Below are 22,639 nucleotides of genomic sequence, written 5' to 3' on the forward strand. Positions count from 1 at the left end.
GTGTTCCAGGCCTGTAAAATACCCCCTTGCTCTCCTGCTTTTCTGCCCTAGCTCTTCCTCTAACAGCTGATCGACCACTCAAGACAAAGACCTTTGATCTTTCTAGGCATTCACAACCCAGAACAATGGGAGTGGGCCAGCACTGGGTCCTGGGGTCCAGAAGTGCCTCCCCATTAGCTGATGGTGAGCCCAGTATGCTGGTGCTCAGCAGCCAGAGCTGGGGCAGCTCCTGGTCAGTCCTGCTCTGACTCAGGGCACAGGGATCATGGCTGTCTTTGATAGCCCCAACCTAGACAAAGGGTGGCTTCACCACAGGAAATTCCCTCTCCTGCAGGACCCTCCCCTGACTATGCTGTCCCCAGGATGCCCAGGGCACCAGGAGCCTGGCTGGCATTGGCAGGGCAGGGCTGCAGGGCTGCCTCCCTGTGAGCAGCATGGAAGGGACCTGCTGGAGCAGAGTATGTGTCCCATAGAAGGAACTGCCACATGGGCACAGATGCTGCTCCATGTTGTGTCTGGGCAGATGAAGGCAGCACTCGAGGGTGCCCCACTGGGGCAACAGTGGGCTTGTGTCTCCCTTTTCCTGTGTTGGGAGTTACCATGGTCCTGATCACCACTGGTGTCCCAGACACAAGAGTGAGAGCCTCGTCCTGCTTCTCCTCCTCCTCTGCTTGGACCCAGCCATGGGTAATGTGGCCATGGAGATGGCTGCATTCCCAAGTGCTATATATCCCTTCCCAAAGTGCCAGGGAATGGGCAGGGACCTGGGGCTCTAAGGAAGTGCCAGGCTGAGACACCAAGCACATCCACATTCAGTGCAGGCAAGCAAGAGCAGGGCCTTGGTGGGGATCTGACCCCTCATCAAAAAGGCACAGGAGAGACTCCTGACTGATATTTGCAACAGCAGGAGGTTTTTGCATCACTTCCCCGGGTGCTGCATGCCACTGTGGAAGCACTGCTGCTGCTGTCCTCACCACCACAGAAATAGACAGCCTCGTCCTCAGCTTGGACCCCAGTGATGGTTAACGGGGCCGTGAAGCCGGAGAATTGCAAAGGGATGCCCGAGGGTCTCCTGTCATTCCAGTAGATCACAGTGACAGGGGACCTTCTGCTGGTACCAGCCATAAGCATTGTTGCTGCCCCTGCAGGAGATCAAGGTGTTTTGCTGCAGAGACAAGGACACTGTGGACAGCTCAGCCAGAGCCACGTGAGAGCCACGGACTGTGGCAGAAGCTCTCCATGTCCAGCCAGACCACTTAGGGCTCCCATATCCTGGCAAATGCCCACATGCCCAGCCCTGAGCTGCCAGGGTGGCAGCAGTGCTGCCAAGCCCTGGGCAGGACTCAGACTGTGGAGCAGACACATGATAAAGCTGTTCTTGGGCAGCTCCACAGGCTGCAGCTCCTAACATTGTCCCAGGCTCCTCTGCCCTCACAAGTATATTGGGCAGTGAGGATGAGCCCAGGCCAGGGCTTCTGCAGCACCAGGGCCCATTCATTTGGAAGACAGTCATAGAATCATGGAATAGTTTGAGTTGGAAGGGAGATTAAGTAACATCAACACCCCTGCCATGGGCAGGGACACGTTTCACTAGACCAGGTTGCTCAAAGCCTCATCCAACCTTGCCTTGAACACTTCCAGGGATGGGTCATCCACAAGTTTCTCTGGGAGACCTGCTCCAGTGCCATATCATGCACAGAGTCACAGCACCGAGACAGGGAACATACAGGGAAAGGAACCAGGAAGGGAACCAGGAAGGGAACCAGGAAGGGAAAGGAAAAGTCCCAAATCTGGAGAGGTGGTCATGCCTAACAGAGTGGAATGAGATATCAAAATCAGCCTTTTTGATCTCACTTGTCTGTGGCTCAGTGTCACCATGAGATAAGCGCTGTTGCTGTTGAACCTACCATACTAATAGACAGCCTTGCCCTCAGCTTAAACACCAGTGACCCTCTGGAGTCAGACAAAAAAAAAACACAGAATCATGAAGGAATGTCTGAGGGTCTTCTGTCATTCCAGTAGATCACAGTGACAGGGGCAGTGCCAGGGACCTTCTGCTGGAACCAGCCATACTCATTGCTGCTCCCAGAGCATGTAGTCCAGACAGTTTGTCCCAAGCTGGCTGACACTGAGGATAACAGACTGGAGCAGGGAGCCTACAGAGGGAGAGGTGAAAGGCAGTAAGATGGGGGTGAGCCATTGCCCCAGGAGCACAGCCATGCACAGGCAGTATGTCAGGGCTCCTGTGCCCGTGCTCCTCATGCCACAGTGGCACAAACAGCCTCAAGACAGAGAGGAAGATTAGAGACCCAAGGCCCTGGAAGGAGAGCTGGCAGCAGCAGAGCAGTAGAACTTCACTGTGTGAGGTACAGGGACCTGGTCATGGCTACGGAAACGTGGAGGAATCAGTGCCCAGCCTGGTGCAGCAGCAGAGGCAGCTTCAGCAGCAGCAGGAGGGAGTAGCCTGAAGCAAAAGGCAACGGGGGGGGGGGGGGGGGGGGGGGGGGCGGGGACGGGGGGAAAGAGTGACATCCTGTGCCTTGTCATGCACATTTGTGTCCTTAGGCAGGGGCCAGGAGCCTGCCTCAACTCCACTATCACAGCTTTGATTGGCCATGAGAAAAAAAATGGCTCAAAACCTTCCTCTCTTGACACTGGGTTCTGTGTCTCACTTCCCCAATACTCACTGGCTTCATTACACCCATCAGTACTGCTGCTGTCCCAGCCACCACAGACATAGACAGCCTCATCCTCGGCTTGGACCCCAGTGATGGATGGATAAGGTGCCCGTGGAGCCAGACCAGGATCCAGAGAATCGCAAAGGGGTGCCCGAGGGTCTGTTGTTGCTGCCATAGATCACAGTGACACAGCCCAAGGCACCCCAGCACAGAGGCAGCAGCAGGAGGACATGGTCATCAGTAGCAAGATGTGATGGGCTGGGGCACAAAGCCACACTGATCTTTGGAGGGACAAGAACAATGACCTTCAGACATGGTGGAGAACAAGAGAACTTCCAGTTCTGTAGGACAACGAAAGAAGGACATTCACAGCAATTGCTGTATTGAGGGAATGGAAACCTACCCCATAGCAGGCCAAGAGGGAGGAGGGCTGAAATCTTTTCTTTAGTTTTGGAATCTGGAAATCCTTGGAATTCTCACTTCCTACTTCTTGTTGTCACGATACACCATAGTAGTTGCCACTGCTGCTGTCAGCACTACCACAGAAATAGACAGCCTCGTCCTCGGCTTGGACCCCAGTGATGGTTAACGTGGCCGTGGAGCCGGATTGGGATCCGGAGAATCGTGAAGGGATGCCCGAGGGTCTCTTGGTGCTTTCATAGATCACAGTGACAGGGCCACTGCCAGGGACCTTCTGCTGGAACCAGGCATAGTAGCTGCCACCCCCGGAACAGGTGATCCTGACTGTGTCTCCCATGTTGGCTCACACTGAGGATGACTGACTCGCTGCTGTCTGGACAAGGGAACCTGGAGAAGGAAGGGAGAGAGGGGAGAAGGAAAAGCAGTCAGCAAATACCACAGGAGCACTGCACTCCTCAGTCAGGGGAACAGTAATGGGAGAGCTCTGCCTTCAGGAACACAGTGGGACACCATGGGTGAAACCCCCAACCTGGGTACTCATGAGGGATTGCTTTAGCTAGAGCCTGAAACCTCTCCTTGCCCACTGCCCCTCAGGACACTCCTCATCCCATGCACTGAGGCAGGATAGCCTGGGAACATGGCCTGTTGTGGGCACCCAGTGTCTAGGGCAGCTGGAGATACCCTTGCCCATGGACCAACAGGAACCACATCCAGGCCAGCAGCCAAGGACAGCAAGGCAGGAGATCCCCAGGCAGTGAGAGCCTCTGTGTGGTTAAAATGCATGACAAAGTAATGGGGACATCTTCAGCACACTGCGGCCACCAGATGGGATGTGGCATGAGGACAGAATTACAGACAAGACCTGGCAAAGCAAGAGCCAAAATACCTGCAGGCATCAAGGGTAGGAACTGCCTATGCTCTAAAACGCTTCTCCACACAGGGTAAGGTTCAGCAATCGAGAGGAGTGAAAAAATTTCCCCACCATCACCAGGAGCCTGAGCAGCACTGCTTTCATAGCCACCACAGAAATAGACAGCCTCGTCCTCGGCTTGGACCCCAGTGATGGTTAACGTGTTCGTGCCGCTGGAATAGGATCCGGAGAATCGCGAAGGGATGCCCGAGGGTCTGTTGTTGCTGTTGTAGATCACAGTGACAGGGCCACTGCCAGGGATCTTCTGCTGGAACCAGCCATACCAGCTGCTGCTAGCTCCAGAGCAGGTGATCCTGACTGTGTCTCCCACGTTGGCTGACAGGGAGGATGGCTGATTCAGCAATGTTGCCTGGACCAGGAACCTGGAGAGGGAGAGGAGAGAGGGGAGGAGAGGGGGTCAGTCAGTGCCCCAGGAGAACAGACCTGTCTGGGGATCAAAGTTAGAGGGAATGCCACAGTCAGAGGAGAATGGACCCTGACACAGTCACCAGCATATCTAAGGAGTAGAGCCCAGGCCAAGGCATTTCAGCAGAGAGGCATCTCTGGCAGATGCAGGAGGACATGGTTATCAGTAGCAAGAGGCAGTGAGGTAGGGAACACAGTTGTAACATGAGTTTTGTAGGGATGAGGACAGTGGTCCCCAGCCTTCAGTTCTCTAGGACAAAAAATGGTACCTATAGCCATGGCCATGCAGAGGAGACATAAACCTATCCCAGTCCCACATCCACAGCTCTGCTTGGCCATGAGAATGACAGAAAATCTGCTTTTTAATTCCTCTCCACATCATTTGAAAATCTGTCTTTGTCATTCCACCAGCATCACTGCTGCTGTCCCAGTTACCCCAGAAATAGACAGCCTCGTCCTTGGCTTGGACCCCAGTGATGGTTAACGTGTTCGTGGAGCCAGACAAGGATCCGGAGAATCGAGAAGGGATACCTGAGGGTCTGCTGTCATCGTTATAGATCACAGTGACAGGGCCACTGCCAGGGACCTTCTGCTGGTGCCATCCATAATAGTTGCTGCTACCCCCGGAGCAGGTGATCCTGACAGTGTCTCCCACATTGGCTGACAGGGAGGATGGCTGCTGAGTCAGTGCTGCCTGGACCAGGGAACCTGGAGAGGGAGAGAAGAGAGGGAAGAAGAATGAGATCAATCTGTGCCCCAGGAACACAGCTTTCCATGAGCAGCAGGATGTGGCCCCTGTGCCCACAAGCCCTGTCCAGCAAGACTGGCCATGGCACCTGAGCTGTAGGTGAACACTGTGAGGAGGGGAGGGACCCAGGCCATGGATCAATCCCACCAGCTCCATGTCCTCACACTTTGTGGGACTGTGCTGTGGACTTTGTCTACCTTTTAAGCTGCCACATGCCTGGGCTGTGGCTCCTCCATGAAATTCAGACTCCATTCACAAGGCAGGAACCTGACAGTATATCTTTCCCCAGCTCTCACTCAGCTCCCTCATTAGGGGATACTTCCCATACCACAGTTCAACTGCTGAGAAAAACTGCCAGATTTATGGTGAGTTACACCTGATATGGTGATGGCCAAATGCCCAGATGGCAGAACAGGGAGTTGGTCCTGCCAGGGATCCCAAAAACCAAGGGCATCTGGTGCACTATCAATCTGCAAAACCATTCCTGTAAACTGCAGTTCTCAAACCTCAGTCATTTCTCAGAAACAGCATCCCCCAGCATCCATGATCAACAACAACCATCCTGCAGGGTACCTCAATATTGACCAGCACTGCTGTCCCAGCCACCACAGAAATAGACAGCCTCATCCTCAGCTTGGACCCCAGTGATGGTTAACGTACCCCCAGAGCTGGAGAATCGTGAAGGGATGTCCGAGGGTCTCTTGTTGTTATCGTAGATCACAGTGACAGGGGCACTGCCAGGGACCTTCTGCTGACACCAGCCATAGTCATAGCCACTGCTACCCCCAGAGCAGGTGATCCTGACCATGTGTCCCATGTTGGCTGACACCTCAGATAGCTGAATCAGCGCTGCCTGGACCAGGGCATGTGGAAAAGGGGAGAAGAGAGGAGAGATGAGTGGAGCCAGTCAGAGTCCCAGGGGCACAGACCTGCTTGGACGAGGTTACAGGGAATGCAACAGTCAAGTCAAGAACACACAGGGACATGGTCACAGGCACATTTCAGGAGCCCATCCCATTGCAGAGCAGCTGCACAAAAGCAGCTATGGCAGCACAGGAGGACATGGCCATCTGTAGCAAGAAGCTGTGGGGGACAGAGCTACACCAAGAGCTGCCAGGAGGGAGAAGGGTAAAAATCTTTACTCTGCATTTTGAGCCTGTCAATTTTTCTTACTCATGGTTGCCACACACCATAGCTGCTGCCACTGCTGCTGTCATAGCTACCACAGAAATAGACAGCCTCGTCCTCGGCTTGGACCCCAGTGATGGTTAACGTGCCCGTGCCGCCGGAGCTGGATCCGGAGAATCGCGAAGGGATGCCCGAGGGTCTCTTGTCATTGTAGTAGATCACAGTGACAGGGGCACTGCTGGTGCCAGCCATAGCTGCTGCTGCTACCGGAGCAGGTGATCTTGACCGTGTCCCCCACGTTGGCTGACACCTCGGATGGCTGCTGAGTCACCGCTGCCTGGACCAGGGAACCTGGAGAGGGAGAGAAGAGAGGGGAGAAGACAAGGATCAGTCAGTGTCCCAGGGGCACAGACCTGCCTGGGCAGCAGGACAGGACTCCTGTGCCCAAAGGCCCTGTCCAGGCACGGCAAGTCTGGCCATGGCACCTGTGCTGTGGGCGAGCACCACGAGGAGAAGAGGGGCCCAGGCCATGGTTCAATCCCACTGGGTCCATGTCCTCACACTGATTGCACTGTGCTGTGGGCCCTTGACCCGCTTTTAAGCCCCTACCTGCTGAGGCACAGGCCCTCCATGGATATGTGACGTCCATTATTCCCTGGAGCTCCTGTCCCACTGCTCACTCTGCCCACTGCAGGTAAATCTGTCCCACCAAAAGGCAGCAAGATTGGTCTTGGTTGCCTTGTCCTTCCCCAGCGTGACTGCTGAGCTCTCAGATCAGATGGCGACCACCCTGAGCCTGTTCCTGCCCAGTGGGATATGGCTTCACTGCACATGTTCTGCTTCAATCCTGGGTGCCACCGTGGGGCTCTCTGAATTGCTACAAGAGAAGTGCAGAGCAGAGAAGTGGGGCTTTGAAAGGGAATGGGAGCCACACCAAGACCAGAAGCTTCAAATCTCAACAACACAAAGGAAAACCAAGCCCCCAGTTCGTCCAAATTCAAAGAGAGCTGAGGGTTTCCAGCAGCTTCTCAGCAACCGTGGGTAGAGCTGAGCTGGTGTTTGTGCCAATCACGAGCACATAGCACCTGCACTCCTGTGCGGCCAGGGGCAGCCTCTCTGCCTCCTGCGCACAGCACGGCCCAGGGCAGCCGCCAGAGGAGCCTGCGGGGCTGCTCTGAACCTCGCTGGCACACGCTGGCACCTGGCTGGTCACAGCCCCTGTGTCTCCTGCCTGCCCCGTGAGCCTCAGGACTGTGCGGTGGAGCCACACTGACACCGTGTGGGGACAAGAAGGGCTTCAGGGACAGCCCTGCAGGAACTGAGAGCAGAGCCCGGCACAGGACTCTGCCCTTGCAGCCTCTCAGCCCTGCCACGGCTTCCACCAGGACCAGAGATTCCTCCAGCCCTGGCCACAACCATCAGGGTTTCTGTATGGCATCGTGCCCGTGGCAGCCCACAGAGGAGAGCCTCTCACACAGACACAGGGTCCTTTGTCACTGTTGTTGTCACCAGCGATGAGTTGGCATCAGCCCTGAACTGGCAGGGACTGGCAGCCATCACTGTGGGCGTCTTGCTGCTATCACAGATCACAGTGACAGGGACTTCTGCTGGGACCAGGCATAGTCAGTGCTACTGGCCTTGAAAGTCCCTCTCATGTTGGCAGACACCTTGGACAGCTGACTCAGAGGTGCTGCCTGGACCAGGGAATGTGGAGAGGGAGAGGGGAGGAGTGTCAGTCTGTGCCCCAGGACAGCCCTCTCTGACCTGCAGGACAGGGCTCCTGTACCAAGAAGTCCTGATGGAACAGAGGGATCAGTGCCTCAGACAGAGCCCAAGGCCTGAGCCCAAGGCCAGGGCCCCATGAAGAGAGCAGGCGGAGCAAGAGGACGTGGCTGGCAGCAGAATGAGGTGGTGGGGCTGATGACACGGCAATGGCAGGCACTGCACAGCCCCAGGGTCACCTCGTGCCCAGCATGGGGCAAGCAAGGGGCCATTCACAGCCAATGGCCTCTTGAAGGGGGCACATGAAGCTGCATCAAGCCCACAGCCCCACTCAGCCCTGAGAGAGAGGGCAGAGAATCTCCATTTTTAACTCCTCTGTGCCTAATTTCCACATATCTCTGTATCACCATACCAGCTGCCACTGCTGCTTTCCTCACTACCACAGAAATAGACAGCCTCGTCTTCGGCTTGGACCCCAGTGATGGTTAACGTGGCCGTGGAGCCGGATTTGGATCCGGAGAATCGCGAAGGGATGCCTGAGGGTCTGTTGCTATTACTGTAGATCACAGTGACAGGGCCACTGCCAGGGACCTTCTGCTGGTACCAGCCATAGTGGCTGCTATAGCTACCCCCAGAGCAGGTGATCCTGACAGTGTCCCCTACGTTGGCTGAGACCTCAGATGGCTGCTGAGTCAGTGCTACCCGGACCAGAGATCCTGGAGATGGAGAGAAGAGAGGGGAGAAAATGGGGGTCAGTTAGTGTTCCAGGAGCACAGATCAGCCTGGTCAGGGGAATGCGGCCCCTGTGCCCTCCAGGCACAGCAAGTCTGGCCATAGCACCTGAGCTTTGGTGAGCACTGCAGAGGGGGAGGGGCCCAGACCATGGTGCAATCCCACCAGTTCTATGTCCTCACACTGATGGGGCTGTGCCATGAAACCTGACCAGCACTGCTGCTGTCCATAGCACCACAGAAATAGACAGCCTTGTCCTCGGCTTGGACCCCAGTGATGGTTAACGTGCCTGTGGTGCTGGATATATCTAGAGAACAGTGAAGGGATGCCCGAGGGTCTCTTGTCATTAAGATAGATCACAGTGACAGGGGCAGTGCCAGGGACCTTCTGCTGGTGCCAGCCATAGTTGTTGCTGCTTCTGGAGCAGGTGATCTTGACAGTTTCATCCGTGTTTAATAACACTGAGGATGGCTGCCTCAGTGATCCTGCCTAGGCCAGAGAGCCTGGAGAGGGATAGGAGGAACACTAGAAGGGTAAGTTATTTCTCTAGGAGCACAGCCTTGCCCAGGCAGTGTGCCAGTCCCCTGTGCCTAATGATTCTGGTGCCACAGTGGCACACACAGCCTCAAGACAGAGAAGAAGATTAGAAACCCAAGGCCCTGGAAGGAGAGCTGGCAGCAGCAGAGCAGTAGAACTTCACTGTGTGAGATAATGGGACCTGGTTATGGCTACAGAAACATGGAGGAATCAGTGCCCAGCCTGGTGCAGCAACAGAGGCAGCCTCAGCAGCAGCAGGAGGGAGTAGCCTGAAGCAAAAGGCAACAGGGCTGGGGATGAGGCCGTGCCATTCCTATTATGGGGACGGGGTGGGGGGGGCGGAAAGAGTGACATCCTGTGCCTTGTCATGCACATTTGTGTCCTTAGGCAGGGGCCAGGAGCCTGCCTCAACTCCACTATCACAGCTTTGATTGGCCATGAGAAAAAAAATGGCTCAAAACCTTCCTCTCTTGACACTGGGTTCTGTGTCTCACTTCCCCAATACTCACTGGCTTCATTACACCCATCAGTACTGCTGCTGTCCCAGCCACCACAGACATAGACAGCCTCATCCTCGGCTTGGACCCCAGTGATGGATGGATAAGGTGCCCGTGGAGCCAGACCAGGATCCAGAGAATCGCAAAGGGGTGCCCGAGGGTCTGTTGTTGCTGCCATAGATCACAGTGACACAGCCCAAGGCACCCCAGCACAGAGGCAGCAGCAGGAGGACATGGTCATCAGTAGCAAGATGTGATGGGCTGGGGCACAAAGCCACACTGATCTTTGGAGGGACAAGAACAATGACCTTCAGACATGGTGGAGAACAAGAGAACTTCCAGTTCTGTAGGAGAACGAAAGAAGGACATTCACAGCAATTGCTGTATTGAGGGAATGGAAACCTACCCCATAGCAGGCCAAGAGGGAGGAGGGCTGAAATCTTTTCTTTAGTTTTGGAGTCTGGAAATCCTTGGAATTCTCACTTCCTACTTCTTGTTGTCACGATACACCATAGTAGTTGCCACTGCTGCTGTCAGCACTACCACAGAAATAGACAGCCTCGTCCTCGGCTTGGACCCCAGTGATGGTTAACGTGGCCGTGGAGCCGGATTTGGATCCGGAGAATCGCGAAGGGATGCCCGAGGGTCTGTTGTTGTTGTTGTAAATCACAGTGACAGGGGCACTGCCAGGGACCTTCTGCTGGTACCATCCAGCATAAGCATAGCTGCTGCTAAGCCCAGAGCAGGTGATCCTGACCGTGTCCCCCACGTTGGCTGACACCTCGGATGGCTGAGTCACTGCTGCCTGGACCAGGGAACCTGGAGAGGGAGAGAAGAGAGGGAAGAAGACAGGGATCAGTCAGTGTCCCACAGGCAAAGGCCTGCCATGGCAGCAGGATGGGGTTCCAGTGCCCAAAGGCTTCAGCCTGGCTCAGCAAGCCTGGCTACAGCACCTGTGCTGTGGGTGAGCACTGCCAGGAGAGGAGGGGCCCAGGCCACAGTGTGATCCCACCAGTTCCATGACCTCACACTGATGAGGCTGTGTCCTGGGTACCCAACACCCTCTTATGTGCCTGCCTACCTGGGCAAGACCCTTCATGGAAATGTGTCCCCCAACATTTCCTGACAGCTGTCCCACTGCTCCTCTTCCCTCTTGCCCACCAATTCAGGAGGATCTGTGCAGGCCACCATCTCCCTTGGGTACTCAGCTGGGAAAAACAGGTCCTGCTTCAAGCCAGGACACCAGAAGTATCTGGAGTATCTCAGGAGCCACAGGATTATGCTCAATTGGTTTGAGGTGTGTGGGTACCTTTCAGCCTTAGCAAAGATCATCTAGTCTGGCTGTTCCCTTCCAGTCTGCACAGGGCTCTGCACCTGCATCTGCTCCAGCCAAGCTCGTGTCCCCCCACCAGTGCTGAGGTGCCACAACACCCCCTCTGCAGGCTGCGACTCCTCCTTTGTCAGCAGCACCATAGGGAACAAAAGGGCTGCACATCCTGAAGCCCCTGGAGCACGGGGCCAAGTGCCCCCCCGGCCAACCCCACACACCTGCACAAACCTCTCTCCACCACCCTTCCAGACCTGCCTTGGCCTTTTCATGCTGCTCCTTGGCCATGGAAGTAGACAAGAAAATTACAAAGGGATGCTCAAGGGTATATTGTTGCTTTAGTGACAGGGGCACTGCCAGGGTCCCTCTGCCTGGACCAGCCAGCATACGTCTAGGTACTGTTAAGCACAGAGGAGGTGCTCTTTGTAATTTCTTTGAGGTTAGCTGACACCAAGGATTGCTAACTTGGCAATACTGCCTGGACCAGGGAAGCTGTAGAAGGAGACTGGAAAAGACACGGTTCAGTAAGGCAGGCGAGATCTACACTGACAATTGAAAATGGAATGAAAGAACTCCTCAGAACTCTGCCATGGTAGGCTTTTGTATCACTTCAACAATCCTGTGCCACTGTGGCAGCATCACTGCTGCTGTCCCTGCCACCACAGAAATAGACAGCCTCATCCTCGGCTTGGACCCCAGTGATGGTTAACGTATTTGTGGAACCAGAACCAGATCCAGAGAATCGCGAAGGGATGCCTGAGGGTCTCTTGTCATTTTGGTAGATCACAGTGACAGGGCCACTACCAGGGACCTTCTGCTGATACCAGCCAGCATAAGCATTGCTGTTAATCCCAGAGCAGGTGATCCTGACCGTGTCTCCCACATTGGCTGACACCTCGGATGGCTGAGTCACCGCTGCCTGAACCAGGGAACTTGGAGAGAGAGAGGAGAGAGGGAAGAAGATGGCAATCAGTCAGTGTCCCAGGAACACAGACCTCCCCACGGAAGAGGATGTGGCATCTGTGCCTGCAAGTCCTGTCCAGGCACAGCATGTCTGGCCATGGCACCTGTGATATGGGCGAGCAGTGTGACAAAGAGAAGGGCCCAGGCCATGGTTCAATCCCACCAGGTCCATGTCCTCACACTGATGGCACTGTGCTGTGGGCCCTTGACCCGCTTTTAAGCCCCTACCTGCTGAGGCACAGGCCCTCCATGGATATGTGACGTCCATTGTTCCCTGGAGCTTATGTCTCAGTTCTACCTCCATATGCTTCAGGCAGCTTTGGCCCACCAAAGATTGATCCAGGTTGCCTTCTCCTTACCCTGTATGGCTGATGCACTCTCAGCTCAGCCAGCTCAGAGTCCTGAACCTGTTCCTGGCCAGTAGGACCATGGCTTTGCTGCACCAGGAGTTCGGTGCACAGAGTAGGGGGCAGCACCACCTGGCCATGTGGACACATCAACCTGCCCTGAAGAACCCAAGGCTGGTTGGTGCCTCCTGGTCACAGGGCATTGTGATCCCTGGGGGCTGATTAGTAGCAGGCATAGAGCAGCTGGGAAAACCACATGTTCTGCTTCAATCCTGGGTGCCACCGTGGGGCTCTCTGAATTGCTACAAGAGAAGTGCAGAGCAGAGAAGTGGGGCTTTGAAAGGGAATGGGAGCCACACCAAGACCAGAAGCTTCAAATCTCAACAACACAAAGGAAAACCAAGCCCCCAGTTCGTCCAAATTCAAAGAGAGCTGAGGGTTTCCAGCAGCTTCTCAGCAACCGTGGGTAGAGCTGAGCTGGTGTTTGTGCCAATCACGAGCACATAGCACCTGCACTCCTGTGCGGCCAGGGGCAGCCTCTCTGCCTCCTGCGCACAGCACGGCCCAGGGCAGCCGCCAGAGGAGCCTGCGGGGCTGCTCTGAACCTCGCTGGCACACGCTGGCACCTGGCTGGTCACAGCCCCTGTGTCTCCTGCCTGCCCCGTGAGCCTCAGGACTGTGCGGTGGAGCCACACTGACACCGTGTGGGGACAAGAAGGGCTTCAGGGACAGCCCTGCAGGAACTGAGAGCAGAGCCCGGCACAGGACTCTGCCCTTGCAGCCTCTCAGCCCTGCCACGGCTTCCACCAGGACCAGAGATTCCTCCAGCCCTGGCCACAACCATCAGGGTTTCTGTATGGCATCGTGCCCGTGGCAGCCCACAGAGGAGAGCCTCTCACACAGACACAGGGTCCTTTGTCACTGTTGTTGTCACCAGCGATGAGTTGGCAGTAGCCCTGAAATGGCAGGGACTGGAAGGGACCAGAATGTGCAGAGGTCATGACAGGGATTGTCCCAGCTCTTCTGAGCAACCATAGGATAGTACATTTTGAGGGCAGGTACAAGTAGCCCCACCACACCTCTTCACCTGCAGTAGCCATGTAATTTCAATGCCCTCCAACACCACTAAGCGTCTCTTTGAGCTATCAAAGATCACAGGGGCACTGTCAGGGACCTTCTACTGGAGCCAGGCACAGCCAACACTACCCCCCCGAGCAGGAGATATTGATGGTTTCTCCCAGACTGGTTGACACTTAGGGTGGCTGACTCAGAGATGCTGCCTGTGACAGGGACTATGGAGAAGGACAAGAGAAGGGAGTAGAGGGGTTTCACCCAGTGTTCCAGGAACATGGCTGTCTCCTGGGCAGGGGGATGAGGAATACTGCAGTCAGAGGTTGTAACCACAGCCACTAGTGAATTTGGGGAGCAGAGCCAAACCAAATGTACCCCAAGGCATCCCAACACAGAGGTACCACTGGCAACAGCAGGAGAATGTGGTCATCAGTAGCATGAGGCAGTGGGATGGGGGATAAAGCCACACCATGAGTTTTGTAGAGACCAGGACAATGATACCCAGTCCCAAGTTCACCTCCAGTGCACTAGGACACAAAAGGGGGAACATTTGTATCCACAGTCATATAAAGGAGACAAAAACCTGCCCCAGCCTCACATCCACCACTCTCCGTGGTGATGAGAACAGTAAAACACCATTTTTATTTCCTCTATACATCACTTGAAAATCTGTCATTTTCATTACACCAGCATAGCTGCTGTCCCAGCTACCACAGAAATAGACAGCCTCGTCCTTGGTTTGGACCCCAGTGAAGGTTAACGTGCCCCCAGAGCTGGAGAATCATGAAGGGATTTCCGAGGGTCTCTTGTTGTTATCGTAGATCACAGTGACAGGGGCACTGCCAGGGACCTTCTGCTGGTACCAGCCATAGTAGCTGTTGCTGCTACCCCCGGAGCAGGTGATCCTGACCGTGTCTCCCACATTGGCTGACAGTGAGGATGGTTGCTGAGTCAGCGCTGCCTGGACCAGGGAACCTGGAGAAGGAGAGAAGAGAGGGGAAGAGACAGGGGTCAGTCATTGTCCCAGATGCACAAACCTGCCATGGCAGCAGGACAGGGCCCCTTGGCCCAAATGCCCCAAGATACCATGGAGTGGTCTAGAGGTGCACACAAAACACAGGGCATGAAGGTGACTCCACCGTGGTGGCCAGCACTGCTGCCGTCATAGTTACCACAGAAATAGACAGCCTTGTCCTCAGCTTGGACCCCAGTGATGGTTAATGTGGCTGTGGAGACAGAGCTGGATCTGGAAAATCACAAGGGGATGTCTGAGGGTCTCTTGGTGTTTTCATAGATCACAGTGACAGGGGCACTGCCAGGGACCTTCTGCTGGAACCAGCCATAATAGTAGCCAAAGATGCTGCTACCCCCGGAGCAGGTGATCCTGACCGTGTCCCCCACGTTGGCTGACAGAGAGGATGGCTGAGTAACTGCTGCCTGGATCAGGGAACCTGGAGAAGGAGAGAAGAGAGGGAAGAAGACAGGGATCAGTCAGTGTCCAAGGGGCACAGACTTGCCATGGCAGCAGGATGGTGCCCCTGTACCCAAAGGCCCCAAGATGCAATTGAGGGGCCCATATCCACAGACAAAACCCAAGCCATGAGGATCCTGCAGGGAGAAATGGCAGCAGCAAGTGGAGAGAGAATGCTGGAGTCAGTGCCTCCACTGTGCTAAACACACTGCTGCCATCATTGTTACCACAGAAATAGACAGCCTCGTCCTCAGCTTGGACCCCAGTGATGGTTAATGTGCCCGTGGAGCCAGATTTGGATCCGGAGAATTGTGAAGGGAAGTCCGAGGGTCTCTTGTCATTGTAGTAGATCACAGTGACAGGCCACTGCCAGGGACCTTCTGCTGGAACCAGCCATAGCTGTAGCTGCTACCAGAGCAGGTGATCCTGACCGTGTCTCCCACATTAGCTGACACTGAGGATGGTTGCTGAGTCACTGCTGCTGCCTGGACCAGGGAACCTGGAGAGGGAGAGGCAAGAGGGGAGAACACAGGGGGTCAGTCATTGTCCCAGGGGCAGAGATTTACCTGGATAAGGATATAGGGAATGTGACAGTCAACAGAGAACAGACATGGAGAATGGCCACAGGCATAACAGGGGAGCAGAGCCCAGCCCCAGGTACCACAGCCCAGAGGCACTAGCAGGAAGACATGGTCATTATCTTGAAGTCTTAGTGGAGTGGGAGACAAAGACTCCCACTTTTGTAGGGCGCAGAACAATGATCACCAGCTCCAAAGGCACCATCTACTCTTTAGAAAACGAAATGAGCAAAAATAAGAGCAATGGTAGTGCAGAGGAGACAAATACCTACCCCACTCCCACATCCAGAACTCTGCTTAATCATGAGAATGCCAGAAAATCTCCATTTGTAATTCTTCTGTACCTCATTTGAAAATCTGTGTCACTATACCAGCACCACTGCTGTCCCTGCCACCACAGAAATAGACAGCCTCATCCTCGGCTTGGACCCCAGTGATGGTTAACGTATTTGTGGAACCAGAACCAGATCCAGAGAATCGCGAAGGGATGCCTGAGGGTCTCTTGTCATTTTGGTAGATCACAGTGACAGGGCCACTACCAGGGACCTTCTGCTGATACCAGGCATAGTTGCCATAGCTACTCCCAGAGCAGGTGATTTTGATGGTCTCTCCCATGTTGGCTGACAGGGAGGATGGCTGACTCAGTGATGCTGCCTGGACAAGGGAACCTGGAGAGGGAGAGAGAGGAGGAGAAGAGATAAGTCATCCCCTCAGAGGATAAGTGACCTGGGAATACCTGAGGACAGGGATAGCATGCCTGTGCTCAAAGTCCCCATCTGGTCACCCTGAGTGTGGCCAAGACACCTGTACCAGGGAAGAATAACAAGATGAGGAGGGGGACAAGATCAGCCAGGTGCCAGCTGCTCAGGCAACACAGGAGGGGGATGGGTTCAAGCTCCTTGCTGTTGTGGGATCATAGCAGGACATTGTCTGGGGCCAGGGGCTTCCCTGAAGGCCAGAGGTTCTCGGGGATTCCAGCACAGGCTGAAAGTGAGCCCAGTGGGCTGGCACTGAGTAAACACAGCCAATGCAGCCTTAGCCCAGCAGCTGCTTTTGCAGACCAACAGAGCATTCCCTGGCCAGCCATGATCTGCCACAGCAGTCCAACACATGACCCCAGAGCTCCTGTGCCCATGGGAAGTGTCCCTTCCCAGGCTTTAAAGGCAAAGCTTTGGCCCAGCCCCTGGCCCATGGCATGTCCCCAGTTCTTGGTGCTGGGGCTACAAGGCTGAGCTCCCTGTGGTCATGTCTAGGAGATCCTGGCACAGCTGGGCTGGGAGGCAGCTGGCAGGGCCCTTGGCACCAGTTGAGGAGCACAGGGAGTCCTTGGCCCTGGTGTGGTGTGCAGGGACAGTGCTGCTGGGAGGTCATCCCTTCCCCAAGTGGCAGGAGAAGGGCACAGTCATAAGACGTTAAGAGACAGCTGAGGTGGGAGGCTTTTTTGCATCGCTTCCCCATTGTTCCATGTCACTGTGCAGCATCACTGCTGCTGTCAGCACCACCACAGAAATAGACAGCCTCGTCCTCGGCTTGGACCCCAGTGATGGTTAACGTGGCCGTGGAGCCAGATGCAGAACCGGAGAATCGCGAAGGGATACCTGAGGGTCTGCTGTCATCTCTATAGATCACAGTGACAGGGCCACTGCCAGGGACCTTCTGCTGATACCAGCCATAGTTACTGCTGCCACCAGAGTTGGCTAACCTGACCATGTCTCCCACGTTGGCTGACACTTCGGATGGCTGCCTCAGTGATGCTGCTTGGACCAGGCAATGTAGAGAATGAGAGGGTAGGGGAGGATCAGCCAATCTCCCAGGAACACCGACCTTCCTGAACAAGGTTACAGGGAATCCAGCAGTCAAGGATGGAAGAGACGGGGACAAGGTCACAGGCACATTTGAGGAGAAAAGCCCAGCCCATTGCAGAACAGCTGCACAGAAGTTCTTGCAGCACAGGATGACAGGGACATCAGTATCATGATGCTGCAGGGAACAAGGCTACACCAAGATATTTGTAGGGAACAGGACAATGGGTCCCAGTCACCTCTTGATCTCTGCAACACCAGAGAGAACATTCCGTGATGTGACCATGCAGAAGGGACAGGAATCTGCCTCAGCCACACATCCAGCCAGGTGGGAGAAAGGTCAAAATCTTTCCTCTGGTTTTGGAGTCTGTCTCACTTCCATTCACTGTCATCATACATCATAGCCACCACTGCTGCTGTCATAGTGACCACAAAAATAGACAGCCTCGTCCTCAGCTTGGACCCCAGTGATGGTTAAGGTGCCCGTGGTGCCAGAGCGGGATCCGGAGAATCGCGAAGGGATGCCCGAGGGTCTCTTGTCATTAGCATAGATCACAGTGACAGGGCCACTGCCAGGGACCTTCTGCTGGAACCAGCCACAGCTGTAGCTGCTGCTAAGCCCAGAGCAGGTGATCCTGACCGTGTCCCCCACGTTGGCTGACACCTCGGATGGCTGAGTCACTGCTGCCTGGACCAGGGAACCTGGAGAAGGAGAGAAGAGAGGGAAGAAGACAGGGATCAGTCAGTGTCCCACAGGCAAAGGCCTGCCATGGCAGCAGGATGGGGTTCCAGTGCCCAAAGGCTTCAGCCTGGCTCAGCAAGTCTGGCCACAGCACCTGTGCTGTGGGTGAGCACTGCCAGGAGAGGAGGGGCCCAGGCCACAGTGTGATCCCACCAGTTCCATGACCTCACACTGATGAGGCTGTGTCCTGGGTACCCAACACCCTCTTATGTGCCTGCCTACCTGGGCAAGACCCTTCATGGAAATGTGTCCCCCAACATTTCCTGACAGCTGTCCCACTGCTCCTCTTCTCTCTTGCCCACCAATGCAGGAGGATCTGTGCAGGCCACCATCTCCCTTGGGTACTCAGCTGGGAAAAACAGGTCCTGCTGCAATCCAGGACACCAGAAGCTGGTGTCCCTCAGGAGTCTCAGGACTACACTGACGTGGTTTGAGGTGTATGGGCAAAGGCCCCTCAACCTCTAGCCAAGATCCATGTCAAGGGATGGCAGGAACATTTTCTACCTTGTCTTGTCAATGCATCTTCTGCTGCCACCTTCACCAAGCCTGTGACCCTGGTTTCACCCACCCAGCATCCTCTGAGGTAGCTCAGCTCTTCCAGCTGTTCCCTTCCCATGCAGGGGCTTCTGTGTAGGGCTCTGCACCCGCAAATGCCCTAGCCGAGCCCATGAGCCCCCATCAGGGCTGATGTGCCTGCTGCTAAACACCCCCACTGCACAGCCCCAGCTCCAGTGACTCTCCCCCATGTCAGCAGCACCACAGGGAACAGAAGTTCTCTGAACTGTGCAGCCCCTGGAGCATGAGGCCAAGTGCCCAGCCTGGCCAGCCCCAGCCACCAGTTTAATGAGGTCCTTGTGCGTGAAGCAATTAGAACATCAGAATATCTTGCAAGCCCTCCTTTGAGGACAGCTGTGTTGCACGAGCTCAGCTAAAATCACAGTGCTGTTTATTTGCTGTTGGACATCCTTGACATACTTTGGAATTGTGGCCTGATCAGAATGACTCAACAAGAGCCTTGGTTGTCCCACACTTGTTCCTAGTTTTCTAAAGCTGTAATTTAAACTCTTTCCCTCTAAAGACTGCACAACACAAAAAAGGTGGGTAGAGAACCTGAAAAATGCTGACTAAATTTCTGCTCCCACTGCAAAGTTCAAGTGCCAGACTAAACTGGGCTGTTCCTGTCTATATGCAGAGCCTAATTTCTCTTGTTTTTATCCTATTCTTCTCCCTCATAGTTTTGACTTTGTGTATGATTGCTTAAACTGCATAAAATAAAAATTAAATAAAAATATAGATGAAAGCCTGCAGAAGAGAAAAACCACAGAAAACAAATAGTGTTGGAGTATCTTGCTGCAAAAGATCTCAAAATGCTATTGCAATCACAAATGGTATAAACAAAATGTAGTGCCAGTCATCAGATAAAATCCCCTTGCACTGTTTATGTTGTTCTTTTCCAGAAGTCATCAAGTGAAATAATGGTTCCATCAGCAGATTTGGAAATCTTGTTTTTTCAAAAGCTTGAGAGCTTCGGTGTTAGCAGTTTATCCAACTGAAATTCTGTCTCCCTTTTGCTGCCACCCTATGGCAATTTGCTGCAGCAGACTGCTGCAGCAGTATGAGGCTGCAGTGTGAAATGCTGTCTTCAGAGGGTAGCAGAGGTTGCTTCTCTTTTCAGTGTTAAATAGATTCTTCACCCCTTTCCAGCATTTCATAATCATCTTCCCTAGGGAAGGCCATCAGCTTGGTCTATCATATCATTCCTGTTGAGACATACTGCAGCACTTCATGTGTTTGCACCATGGCTGATGAGGTCAAGATGCTAATGGCTTGCTCTTGCTTTCTTTTCCAACTTGGTATTAATTCCTTAGCAGGTGATACCACTGTGTGAAGCAGTAATTGTATGAAGTCATAAGAACCAATGTGATTTGGACAACTTTGTGGGAATTCCTGGCCCTTTTCTCCCCTAGAAAAACGATGTGATCAGAAGTGCATTGTGACCTTTGTCCATTCAATGGGACAGAAACTGCAGCCTTCTTCCTTGGTAGTGCTGTTCAACCAGCATCTGTACTACATGTTAAATCATTAAAAATTTGTGTTCCAAAATATTGCCTCTTTCTTTGAACTACAAAAAACTGTAGCAAAATGTTAGTTTGAAGAATACAGTGGAGCAGAGAAGGACTTGAATACGTGTAAAAAAGGCAAGCAAGTAGAGGGAATCAGAAAATCTATTTCATTTTAATCTAAGACAAGAACATGCTTCTATCAATGATTAACAGAAAGATCAGGGCCTTTGTAAAAGTGGATGGAGCAGGAGAAGGAATGCAAATGATTGCTTCGTGTTGGGAAGATACAAAAAGAAATGTCAAAATCTGTGCTTCCTGATAATACTTCTTTGTGGTTCAAGTGATATTCATCCCTCTTGCAAAAAAAGCACAGTGATTCTGTGGGTGTCTGATATCTCCTTTTTATTTGTCAGCTGAGAGACTGGTCTGGTTGATGTGTATTTGGCAGTAGATTTAATGAGAGTACCTGATGGAGAAGTAGCTCTGCTTATCTACACTGAGGTCAGTGGTGGGGATAATTGCATGGGTTCTATACTGCCTGATTTCTGTAGTTTACAAGAATATTAATGCTAGTGAAAAATGGGAGCAGTTAACATGTAATAAGGAAGAGGTATAGAATTTAGCTGTACCCATTTGGAAACAGCAATCTGTGGCAGAAGAGATTCTAACTGCCAGCTTTGCTGAATTTTAACTTGATCTACTGGCCTTGAAACTGAAAGTGAAGTAGTACTTCTTCACTAGGATGGTACATGGAGAACAGGATAAAATCCTTCCTGTCAGGAGCTGGAGTGCTGAAATGCAGACCTCTGAGTTCAGGCCACCACTGAACAGTTTAGTTGGCCTCCTGTTTTCTGCATCCTCAGAATCTCTCTCATTGCAGTAGCAATTCTTTATCTCCAGGCTCAGATTGCTTGGAGAACTCTCTAAAATACTATTCTGGAAGCCAGTTTCTGAATATAAAGCACTAAGGCACAGCAAATCCTAAACATAAGTCTTTGCTCTGATATTCTTTTAAAAAGCAAATGCTTCTTTTTTATTTCCCTCATCATTTAGCTGGACAGGTTTGAGCTGTAGTATTTGTTCCATCTTGTGCTAGTCACCTAACTGCAAACACAGTTGATCCTTTTACCTAGCACCATAATGTGATATTTGTTCTTCAGTTCAATTCTAGTCAAGGAGGGGTGGGGGAGGAGGTGAAAAGGAATTTTCTAACTCAGCAAGTTCCACAAAAGATGGAGTTCAGCAAATTATCAGTGCTTTAATAACAGCCCTCTGCATTTCTTTACAACCCGAGGCAAACAACTAAATATATGCAGAGGGGGGAAATGCCAACTTCAAAACCTGCAGGGAATGATGGGAAAGTACTTAGTTCTTCATTTTTGATCCGTGTCTAATTAAACAGACAGCTCTATCTAATATTTTTGGTCAATTAAGGCCCGACTTGTAGCAGCATGCACATTGTCTACATGATGCTTTCCATTTTGAGGCAGTCATGCAGCCACAGAATTTTCTTAGAAATCGTGGGTTTGGTAGATTAGAAGTATATGTCTTAAGCAAGAATTCTCAGGATGCCTTCAGAATGAAGCAGGTTTGTTGCTGTGGTCTGCTGTTTTGGCTACAGTAAAATAACAGAAACCTGCAGAGTATAGAAAATGAAATTAATTCTGGCTGAAATCTTGCTTCATAGAAGCCTTTCTATTAAGTATTTCAATTAAGGAGATAGAAGACCACAAACTATAGTTCAAAATAGAATGGGAGGCAAGTGTTAGGTTTTCTATGGATGAGATGACAAGCTGTTTCTACTGGTAACTGTTGAAATGAAGACTAGCACCTGATTTCTTGTCAACGTCATGGAGGCTTCCAATAAAACCCAGCTCTTATTTATCCCATATGTATTCTATCTCTCTGCATGCACCTGCAGAGTAAGGCACACTAATAGGAATCAAGGTAAATGGGAATCCTATATCCATTGCCTGCATTTTGTTCCTGTCCTGCCCAAAATCTATTTAAACTTCTCAGAGCAAAAAGACATTAGTAGTTCCTACAATTTATGACCATGGCCTCACCTGAAGCCTTTAAGGTACGTATTGATGTGAATAGTACCTGTCTTACACAGATATGAAATACCACCATTTGAAGAAATGGGATTGGATAAATGGGTTTGATACAAGTCACAGGTGTGATTGTTTAAACACTGAAAAAAGTAACATTGTTGGCATTATCCTATGCATAAAATGCATCCCTCAGGTATGTCAGATGACACTCAATGGTACATCTGTATCTTCAAACAAAATAATGTAGATTAGCTGCAAACTACAGTTACAGACCTGCTTGGTAATAAAAGCTGCCCTGTATGAGGAAATAAACACGTTCATACTTGGATGAGCATGGCCCTAATTTATCTAAATTTCTGATTCTTTAAAAATACACATTCAAATAAAAATTCCAAACCTCTATAGTAGCAAATGCATACAAAA

General features: G+C 52.5%; 2 gene segments (V, D, J or C); both read right to left on the reverse strand.

Moving 5' to 3' along the window:
* Positions 1-6,355: 6,355 nt before the first annotated feature.
* LOC134050835 (Ig lambda chain V-1 region-like) lies at positions 6,356-6,848 on the reverse strand. The segment is given in 2 exon segments: positions 6,356-6,661; positions 6,796-6,848. Coding segments are annotated over 2 exon segments (352 nt in total).
* A 10,900-nt stretch (positions 6,849-17,748) lies between these two features.
* LOC134051122 (Ig lambda chain V-1 region-like) overlaps positions 17,749-22,639 on the reverse strand; it is a 51,844-nt gene continuing 46,953 nt past the window's right edge. Inside the window, 2 exon segments of the V gene segment in view lie at positions 17,749-18,059; positions 18,194-18,286. Coding sequence covers positions 17,749-18,059; positions 18,194-18,286 — 404 coding nt within the window.

The sequence above is a fragment of the Cinclus cinclus genome, chromosome 17 (assembly GCF_963662255.1).
Source record: "Cinclus cinclus chromosome 17, bCinCin1.1, whole genome shotgun sequence".
Taxonomy (NCBI): domain Eukaryota; kingdom Metazoa; phylum Chordata; class Aves; order Passeriformes; family Cinclidae; genus Cinclus; species Cinclus cinclus.